The sequence below is a fragment of the Nanorana parkeri genome, unplaced genomic scaffold (genome assembly GCF_000935625.1).
Source record: "Nanorana parkeri isolate BGI_ZX_2015 unplaced genomic scaffold, ASM93562v1 scaffold652, whole genome shotgun sequence".
In the NCBI taxonomy this organism is placed as follows: Eukaryota; Metazoa; Chordata; class Amphibia; order Anura; family Dicroglossidae; genus Nanorana; species Nanorana parkeri.
In genome coordinates, this window is record NW_017306920.1 from 796,244 (window position 1) to 807,138 (window position 10,895).

Consider the following 10,895-nt stretch of genomic DNA (forward strand, 5'->3'; position numbering starts at 1 on the left):
GGGGGGGGGGGGGGGGGGGGAGGAAACAGGGAAGGCAAAGCATAAGCAGGTGAAACTCCAGCTTTAAATGTCTAAAAGCCTACATATAATATTTAGGATTTGTGACTCATCTGTAAGTTCTTAAGTGACAGATTAAAAATAGAACTACATTTCCAACATTTGTCAAACGCTACTTTTGCCGCAGACTTCAGTTTAAAAAAATGTAAAGTGTAGACTAAAATTGTAAATCTCAATTGCGCTTTGCAATTGCCCATTAATGTCAATTCAAACATTCTGGAGAGATGTCAAAGGCGAGTCACATTTGCTTGCTCAGATATTTGTAAAGAGTTTAAGAAAAAAAAAAAAAAGGTCTCCAAGCAAGAGCCAAGCATAATACCATAGCTTTAATAAAAACATGGGGCTTTGAAGACCGTCTATACACATAAAGCCATTTTCAGAATAATTAATCATTTTTGGGAAAGATTTTTCTCGCTTGATGAAATGCACATGCTTGATTAAAGCTCAGCTAACAAAAGAAAAAAAAAAAAAGGCCAAATCTGCACATATTGGAAGCCATCAAAACACAATAGAACGTTTATCAGATATTCTATACAGAGGTTTTCCAGTTACATACAAATGTTTTGCAGCGAGACAAGGGACGCATCTGCACAAATGTTAAAGTGACACTAAGGCCTCGTTCACACCAGATGCAGTGCGTTCCGGCCGGATTCTAGCCAGAACGCACTGCCTCACAACCCAAAGGCATTGCGACCGGCTCTCTTTTTTGTGGGGCAGGAGGGGCCGATAAAAATGCTAAAAGCACTATTTTGATCGGACCGGACCGCAGATATATGTGCCCTGTGATCCCCTGCAGCCGGGGCGTGGCTACGGTGCCATTCACCTCAATGGCCTGCCACGCCCCCTCTTACCCACAAAAAAATGATCCGGTCGCAATGTGAAGCGGTGCGTTCTGGCCAGAACGCACTGCACCTGGTGTGAACGAGGCCTAACCTTAGGAGTGAAATCTTAAAAATACATTCAAGTGCCATAACTATTGACAAAATGTTATCTTATTTGTGTATCACTCGGCTGTAGATCCTCAAACCATCTCTAAATTAGTGCCGACACTGTCCTTCCTTCTGGAGGGTGGCTACTTTTGTTCCCCATGGACCCTGTGTGTGTTGTAAAGTAGTCACCATTCCAAACTCGCTCCCGTGATGGACTACAATCTCAGTACAAATGAGTAAACTAAACATGAGATTGTAGTCCATCACAGGAGTGAGCCTGGAGCGGTGGCTACTTTACAACACACAAAGGGACCATGGGGAGGAAAAGTAGCCCCCCTCCAGAAGGAAGGACAGTGTCAGCACCAATTCAGAGATTATTTGATCTGCAGCCGAGTGATACACAAATAAGATACATTTTTGGTAATAGTTATGACACTTGAATGCATTTTTAAGATTTTACTCCCGATGTCTGTGTCACTTTAATGGTTTCTCCTGTAGGGGTCATTGGAAGGAATTACTGGAAAAAAAACCCACAAGTTTCTGATGCCTTTTCACCACAGTGGTGTTCGGCAGCTCGGGCAGCAGGAGAGGTATATACCATCTTTACAGGTAACTTCTTTATTTCCACTTGGATTTTTAGTGATAGTGCCCCTTTAAGAAACATTCTGATTTGGCTATATACCGTAGCAACGTCTCTGTTGAAATCCTTAAACACTATTAACCCTTGAGGAGTTTTGTTGCATGGGAAGCAGGAAGGGTAAGTACTATTTTATTTACAGGTAAAATGTTCCAATTGGAGGTTGTTAATGTTCAGCTTCAATGGGTAAAGCCGACCTCTGGCCCTACCTTCAGACTTGCACAGTTGTACAGCGTCCTCTCTTGTATTTAAAACGAATGACTTCGATATCACTCGGAGCTTCTCATAATGTGCATTAGAAGCTGCACCAAGTCATATAGAGCCCAACTCATTTCCTGGCTGGAGGACGTCCAGCACCATCTAGCTAATGGGTGGGCAAACTCCGACCCTCCAGCTGTTGCGGAACTACAAATCCCATTAGGCCTTGAAAGATTCTGACAGCCACAGGCATGACTCAAGGCAAATGCATGATGGGATTCGTAATTTCACCACAGCCGGAGGGGCCGGGGTTGGCCCACTCCTGTTCTTGCTCTTTCCTCCCCAGTCCTACTGTTTGATGCACTTCTTTCATTCATTGGATTTCAGTTCATGGAGGCTCAGCATCACCTGTGGGCATTACCACAGCTTCCCGTTTTCAGGAAGTGATATAAAGCACCCGCTGGCCCCTTCTACCAGCCATGACCTGCCTGCATTGCATACAAATTCAAAAAGACTAGGTGATGATATCACTGGGGCTAAAATAAGGTATGTGATTGAATGGAAAGATTTTATTTCAGAGGTGGGCAACTCCGGCCCTCCAGCTGTTGTGGAACTACGAGTCCCATGAGTCATTGCAAGACTGACGGTTACAAGCATGACTCCCAGAGGCATGTTGGGATTTGTAGTTAAAGCACAGCTGGAGGGCCAGATTTGCTCACCCTTGTTTTATTTAATACTTTTATTAGCGTAGTGATAGGAAGGGCGGGTGGACAAGCAAAGGAAAAATAAAAGTAGATTCAACTTCAGCTTTAAATCCAATGAAAATGTGAGAGAAGAGACCTCTTGGGGAATGGGGAATCTTTCAAGCAAAGATGTAGGGATCACCAAAAACACTTCAGTTCTTTTTTCTGCAGTTCAGGTGACTCCACCACCTTCACTCATCTTTTGCCGTGGTGTCGTTGGGTCAGGAAATAGACTTAAGCCTACATCAGGCTCTTACTTCTGCCATCTGCGTCCATGTTGAGATTTCACCTAATTTCCTGTTTTGATGACATTACAGAAAGTGGGGAAATCACCCGAACGAGTACAAAGACAACAATTAAATCCAAACAGCGTCTAAGGCCCCTTTCACATTGGCTGATCAGGACAGGATCCATGCACGGATCCTCACCTGATCACAGCAGTACGGAACCATGTCCGTACAGTTTTTCTTTTCCCTCTATCTTGCAATAGAGGAAATTTTTTATGTGCCTTTACACGCACATAAACTTTAAAGGCATCCCAGTCTTAGTCCGTAGGGTTCAGTATTGAGTTGGCTCTGCCCTTTGCCGCATCTTCAGCATGCGCTGACCCCGCACTGTCATTTTACGTGGCCTACCACTTCGTGGCTGAGTTGCCGTTGTTCCCAGTTGCTTCCACTTTGTTATAATACCACTAACAGGTGACCGCGGAATATTTAGGAGCAAGGAAATTTCACGGAACTACTGAATACAATGATTTGGAGGTGTGTCCCAATACTTTTGTCAATAAAGTGTAAGTCTATGGGGAATCGGATGTCACTAAACATGTGTCCGTTGACATTAGGTTACCCCCGATCCGGTCCAGAGAAACAGAACACTGTTCTGTTTGTTTCTCTGATCCTGGCCTGAGTTCGGGGTAACCGGGTGTAAACAGACGCCCGACCGTTTACACGCTGCTGCTATTGACTTACATTGGCATCCGATTGAGTCCACTTGAAAATCGAAAAGGCAGATCCGATCGGATTGGCTGTGTGAGCGGGCCTTACCCTTTCCAACAATAGGGGGGAAAAAAAGATCTAAAGAGAGAAAAAATGGTTTTGGCTGGAGTTGGGCTTTAGTTTTTATTGGCACTTGTAACGATGTACTTGCTACTTAACATCTGGAATTCACATGCTAACCTACTAATTACGTTTCTGATGTGTACTGAAAGGAATTACTCAATCTTCACATATATACGGGGGCAATAAATGACCGACATTCCGCAAATTGCCGCATTAACACTACTCCTGCAAAGTTCTCACAATCCGGCCCGGTTTAACAACTGCATGAGGTGATTCGAGAACTTTCTGCACAAAGACCTGGGCCCTATAAACCCCCAAATTTTTCATATTTCCAGCTGCTTGCCTCCTTATTTGACAAAGTGTTGCTCTATAAAAACATCATTGAAATCTCAGCATATTAAAGCGATTATCAAATCACTGAAAAGTGAAGCAATTTTCATAGCTTGGCAGACCGCGCTCCTCTTTCTGTAATTGTTTTTTTTTTTCTTTTTGAAGGGTTCAGAACTTGCTATGCAAGAAGAACAAATGGAAGTATGTTTACAAGCAGATGGACTTAAGCGGCTGGGACGTTTCCAGCGATGGAAAAGTTCTGAAGTTTGTCGATAAAAAGATCATTAAAGGCTCACGGATTTGTAGAAGGGTTTAAAAGGAAACCTGTGCCGCTAAGGGGCTCCATTTCACGTACAATTCAATTTGAGGAAATCCGTTATTGTTATTGCGGGCCTGCTCCTGCAAAGCTGCCTGACTGTCTCTGGCTTTAATACTTTGACTTACTGCCCTGGAACAAATATGCAGAAAGATAAGTGAGAGCTTTTGATCTGCACACTCGTTGCCAGTCTGTGTCTTAAAGTGCTCAATCCAGAGGACCAGCGTAATAGAGCGGTAACTATCACTTTTAGGAGTAGGTCACCAGGCCAGCAGGCTGCACATTTTTCTCATGGTGGGTTTCTTGCATGCCTGGCCATACAATGGTTCCAACTAGCAATACCTAGAGTGCAGAATCCATATGGGTCCGGAAAGTATCTTCATTATGTCTCAGGTAATTTGCTGTTTGCCCTTGAAACGAGAATTCAGCGGTCTACCTACGCCTTAAGGTAAAAGGTCACTCCTTTTAAGACAGTCAAGTACAGATCCTAGACGAGGAGGAGGACTGGTTCAAAAGAGGTGTGAAAGAAGCCATTTATGTTAAGATAGAGAAGCCAAGCTTGTATAAAAGGCAGAAGGCTGAGACATCTATTGTCTGCCACATACAATGCGGTTTTAACACCTCTCTCTGGGAGGCTTAAACACACCTGCTAGCTCCAATCACACAAATTCAAACAACGCCTTACCTCCATGAGGTGTCTGCCCCCATGCTGCGTATGATAAACAGATTATGTTGATGGGAGCAACGTTCACTATATTTATTCCCAGATGATGGTGTGATGATGTACACATAGGATGGGGGACAATAGTGCATGTGCGTTTTTCAGTTTGTTGCGGTGCACTGGCAGCCCTTTCATTCAAATTGGCTGCCTTAATGCAATGTGCAGGTTTTGAACTGCTCTGGACAGTAGTGAGTGCTAACCATTGTCTCTACAGTTATTAAAAGGTGAACAAGGGCACCACCAAGCAAGCCACGTCGTTTCACCCACATTGAGCAGACATTGCGACAGGTTCCAGAGTGATTATGTAGTAGAAAATCACTTGCACTCCAACTTGACAAGTTGGAGTGTGAGTGATCTACTACATATTTACTGATTCACAGAGGCATCTGCAGTCACCTGAGCACCCACCTGATACTTGAGGGTTTTATCCAGTCAGGAGTGCGATGGGACCTACTGGAGTTAAGGTTCCAGAGTGAGGTAGCATATGGGCACAGGAGGTGTGTATAGCATCCTTTAGAGCAAGGGTAGGCAGACTCAGGCCCCCCAGCTATTGTGCAACTACAAGTCCCATAAGGCATTGCAAGACTCTGACAGCAACAGGCACGACTTTCAGACAGATGCATGATGGGATTGACAGCATCACCACAGCTGGAGGGCCGAAGTTTAGCTACCATTGCTTTAGGGCATGTTCTTAGCCTCTAAACTTCTGCAGGGATGAATGAGCATTCCCAAAGGCTACCAGGGAAGCCCACATGCACATAACGTTGTCCCTGACCGGACACTATCTGCATGGAGTTTGCATGTTCTCCTTGTGGCATGTGGGAGGAAACCGGAGTACCTAGAGGAAACCCACACAAGCAAAGACATGCTGGTAGGTTAATTGGCTGCAGTTTATATTGGCTCTGTATGTATGCATGCATGTGAGATAGTGACCTTAGATTATAAGATCCTTGAGGGTAGGGACTGATGTGAATGTGAAACTATGTAAAGCGCTGCGTAAATTGTCAGCGCTATATAAATACACTTCAGGAAAGGGACCTATCAATCCTCAAGATTTCATTTCTGGTAGCGCCTGTGCAGGCAGGCTCTTAAGAGTTAAGAAAGCAGTGCTGTTCTTATGGAAAATAAATGAATGTATGTATGTGGAGTCAAACAGATTGGGGTGGGGGTAGGTATTAGTTTTTGTAGTCCAGCAGGCAGGGACGATAACGCTGGTTGGTAAAGGCACTGTGCAGTCAGCTCAAACAGGAATTTTCTGTACATACAGCATTTTTTAAAAGGGATAAAACATTGGGGAATGTATTGCAGAGATGTACAGAATATTTAGAATATTTAATTTTTTTTAATTTCCCCGAAACCTAGGACTTTTTTTCGTCTTTAGAAGAGTTTCACTTTATCACAAAATGTTCCCAATTATAACAGACATGGAAAAGATGACTACTTACTGTAAATAAACACGTAAGGTAGGTTTCAGTCTCTACTTACTCTCTCTCCTTCTCTGTGAGCTTATCATTGATATTGTCTTTGATTGCAGACCTTGATCCCTTGTGCAGGATGGGATACCTCAGCGGTACTTGCAGGAAGAAGGAGATCATGGATACTAGGTGAGCTGTGTAACCCAATGCAACAGCCACACTGCCATCATCCTTTGCTGCAAGCAAATTAATAACCCATTAAAGATGTAAAGTTCATCTTAATCCAACAGAAATTGAATACAAATTGCAGCTGGACAGCCCTTGGATACGGTGGCTGCATTAGTGATCTTGTTTTTCTTTCTTTTTTCTTACCTGGCGAGCCTTTCCAGAAGAAACCTTCCTGGCCCTAGAGTGACAACACTCACTGTACTTTTTTCTATGGAGGAGCAGCATCATCACCCTAGGACAGCAAGTGTTTTAGGACTACAGAACACATCCACCTCTCCTTAGCTCTACAACCTAGGGGGAAGTGTTCAGTCATCCACAGTGAGAACTGGGAACAATTCTAACTGATAACAGTGCAAGAAGCTTTGGCTTTAAGGGTTATTAAACCCTCAGCGTGTTTGTGGATATATCTACTGCTAGCAAGCAATAGATATATGCAAAAACTTAAAAAACAAAAACAAAAAAAACTTACCTGTGTCTTCGCTGTGCGCTCCCATCAGAGTCTCGGGTGGACGCAAAGGATCTTTGGGGCGGGAGCATGCGCACTTCAGAAGTTCAGCCGGGAGATGCGGAGAGACACAGGGTAAGTCTATGGAGCAGCGTGCACCTTGCCAGACTCCGTGGGACATCAGAGGAGAGGAGGGCAGAGGAGTCAGCTCTGGATCGGAGACCAGCGCTGGAGGGACAGCTGAAAACTACACTAAAGAAGACGATGATCGGATTAAGAGGCATGATTTAAGGTAAGTCCTGACACTAACATTGGGGGGGGGGGATCATCCTTTGATGTCGCTTTAATGGGGGACTCTCCCCTGCTGGGCTATTGCATTCTGACTGCCGGCAGTTTGTTGGCACCCAACAATTATGGGTATTGTATGCCAATATCAATTAACGTACAATATTGCTGGGTATTGTATGGCCAGCAATATCCAAACAGCTGATTGGCTGCAATGTTCAGCCCATCTCGATCAATCAAAGTCGATGAAAAAAAAGTGACTTTTGCCAAACGGAGGGCTGCTTACTGGGACATACAATGCTCGAAATTCAGCAGGACTCGAGGCTGCTTGAATTTTGGCAAGCTTTAGGATCAGCACAGGGGACCTTTTTCAACAGGGGTCTCTCTTCTTATATTCAATCATTTATGATGAAGAAGAAACAACACTGTTGGATAAAGTCCCTTGTGCCGATCAATGCCGTTTCTAGATTTGCTCTGGGCATCAGGCATCGGTGACCTCTGCCCATGAAAGGATTAAATACATCAAACATGCGGGATCATAGCCTGCAGAAACCTAACTTTGGGAGGGAAGAGAAACCAAAAACTAAAACATATTCTAGGCTCCATTTCACTACTTACACACCGCTCTGCAGGACACCGAGCCACTAAGTAGAGAAAGAGCCGAGAAATCTCATGCTGTCATTAATAATGTAGCTAAGCAAGCTGTTCTGGAACACACTGTACAATAACACATAATACTAGACTCAAATATGAAGGAAGGAAAATGGATACTATTAGTCAAATAAGCAAAAATCGAGCCTGTAACCAGAAGCTGTCCATAATGCACAAAATGATAAATGGCCATTTTAAGCCAAGTGTTGCAAGCTGGTGTTTTTGACTATGTACAGCTCTCAATTCATCTTTGTAAGCCTCATCCTGTTTAAAGCTGAACTCCGGTCTTCCCTTCAGTTTTACTGTAAGGGCAAAATTGCGGCTGCACGCAAGCCTGATCTCCATGTGGCTGGAAAACGCGCCATTGTGTGCAGGCGCGCGCAACCCGGAAGTGCGCGGAAACATGTGCAACGGCCGTCGCACAGAAAGTGATTCTGTTATATGGATTAAAGTGATAAAGCCATTTTTTTTTTATTTCTCTTTTGAGACCCTCCTTTGCTGGAGGATGATGTGTTTTTTCTTTAAAAGTACTTCTTGCCTCGTTTTCTAGTGTGTCCCCGCCATGCTCTTCCCCCGCACGGGTGCCACCATCGTTCTAATGGAGGCAACCGTGCCCGCAGCGGCTGTGTGCGTCCATAGACACACACAGCCCTGTCACATGCCATGCCCCCTTCCCTCTTTGATTGATGGCAGGAGGAGCTTACTGAGGCTCCTCTGCCTCAGTATCCTCCCCCACAACCCGGAACTTCGGGGTACGGAGGATCGCTTCGGGACCGGTGGCGGGAAAAGCGCAGCTGACAGGTAAATGTGGGGGGGTGGGGGACTGGGGTGGAAAAAAGGTGCTGGGCTGTTTTTACCCTAATGCAAAGAATGCATTAAGGTAAAAAACGCCCAGATCATAATACTACTTTAAGCTCACCATACAAGAACGAGCCTGCCCCTTTGCTGATGGTCTTTTCAGCTTGTGATCCTGTGTGCTTGTTCCCGTTTTATTCCTGTGATCTGCCTGACCCGGATTGTTTTGGACTTGCTATTTGGATTGATGCCTGTCCCTGACGTTGGCCTGTTTCTGGACTATGCCTCCTGATTTTTGTACTCTGCTGCCCGGCTGGCTCTGACCTCTGGCTTCCCTGACCTCACTCCTGCCTCCTGTTCCTGCTTCCTAACCATCTGCTCGGTGGACCTCCGACTTGCGGACTACACCCCATCGGGACGTCCCCTGCATCGGGACGTCCCCATCCGTGGCACTTGTGCTCCTCACTGTCCGTCTGCTTCTGTCCTCACCTCCGGGGGCAGAGGGACACGAGTCGCAAGAGAAGCCTCCTCACCTTCCGGTCTCTTACCAGGTACGTGACATTTAAACAGTTGGACCGCCGCCTCTCCTCCTGGACTGAAATTACTTACTCCGATTTCACTGCACACTGCAATCTTCTCATAATGTGCATCGGAAGCTGCAGCAAGTCATAAAGAGCCCATTTCATTTCAGCATTGTCTAGCTTTTCCCTCCACAGCCATAGGTCTCATTCACACAGTTGCAGACTGTCTGCATCCAAGGGCATGCATCCATAGCTCTATGGATGTGCAGGACTTGGTTGACGTGTAGACGCAGGCAGCCATGTCCTGTCAGGCAGCTGCACGCAGCATCTGTCCCTCCCGGATGTACGGCTGTGCACCTCTGTGTGAATGAGACCCTACTGTCGTTGCCCATTCCCTTATATTCAATGGATTTCAGTTTGTTCCATCGTGGAGATTCAGCACCACAGCTTTCAGGGAGCTATGTACAGCACCCTGCCTGCAATGCAGGTAGATCATGGCTAACAAGAGGGGTCTCTCACCAGCCATGTCCTGCCTGCATTGCACAGAGCCCCAGTGATTATGGAAGTGGAGTGGTCGCTGCCACAGGACCAAGGATTAGGTGAAAATATCTTTATTTTTGCCCCGCGACCGAACTGAGCAGTTAACCCTGGCAGTGCAGGGGGGGCCCACTCCAAGGGTTGATTTTTTTTAAAAACCTGGAGACCTTCTTTAAACTGTGACCATAGTTGTACTTACGGCTGTAAATGGAACAAGCCCCCGGCTGTTCGAGCGAAAAAAAAAAAAAGGTTTCCCGTCCTTGTCTAATTTTGCAGCTTAATCATTCTGGAAATGTTATGGCCCCTTTCTATGGGATAAAATGCTACAATTTGCTATGATTTATGTTAATAACAAAATATCTTTCTCTGGAATTAAAACTGAACTCCAGGCAGCTTATAAAAAGAATGATTGGGCATCCACCACCCTTCTCATCCCTTACACCAGTGGTTCTCAACCTTTCTAGGGCCGGGACCCCTCGGTAACATTTGCCAAGTTGTGGTGACCCCCAATGGTAACATTTAGGGATGACGCGGCTGCTGCAGCGACATCTGGCGGCGTGGCGGGAGAACTGACACTGCTGCGCTAGGAGAGGGCTGAGGAGGACACACAGCGACACACAGCGACCCACAGTTTGAGAACCACTGCTTAAAGGAGACAACAAATCCTCTATTTCAGCGGTTCTCAACCTTTCAAGTGCCACGACCCTTACCACAGAGCAGACCTTTCCCGGGGCTGCAAGGCGACCCCTGGCAGATAGTCATTCGACCCCCCACGGGGTCACGACCCCCACGTTGAGAACCGCTGCCTTACACTAAGGGTCTAATGCTCATTTAACACTTTTTCCACACAGGGCCATGTGGGTTTGGATTTTGTTTTCCCTTAATAATAAAAAAAACTTTCCTTTAAAAACTGCATGTTGTGTTTACTTCTGTCATCTTTGACTAATATTTAAATTTGTTTGATGATCTGAAACATTAAAGTGTGACAAAGGTGTAAAACAATGAAAAATCAGGAAGGGGGCCAACACT

General features: G+C 45.4%; 1 protein-coding gene across 1 annotated transcript in view; it reads right to left on the bottom strand.

Annotated features, from left to right (window-relative positions):
- The window catches only part of UVRAG (UV radiation resistance associated), a 93,884-nt gene that overhangs the window by 24,556 nt on the left and 58,433 nt on the right, over positions 1-10,895 (bottom strand). Inside the window, exon 12 of the mRNA XM_018563315.1 lies at positions 6,475-6,640. Within this exon, the coding sequence (XP_018418817.1) occupies positions 6,475-6,640 (166 nt within the window). The remainder of the gene's footprint in view (positions 1-6,474; positions 6,641-10,895) is intronic.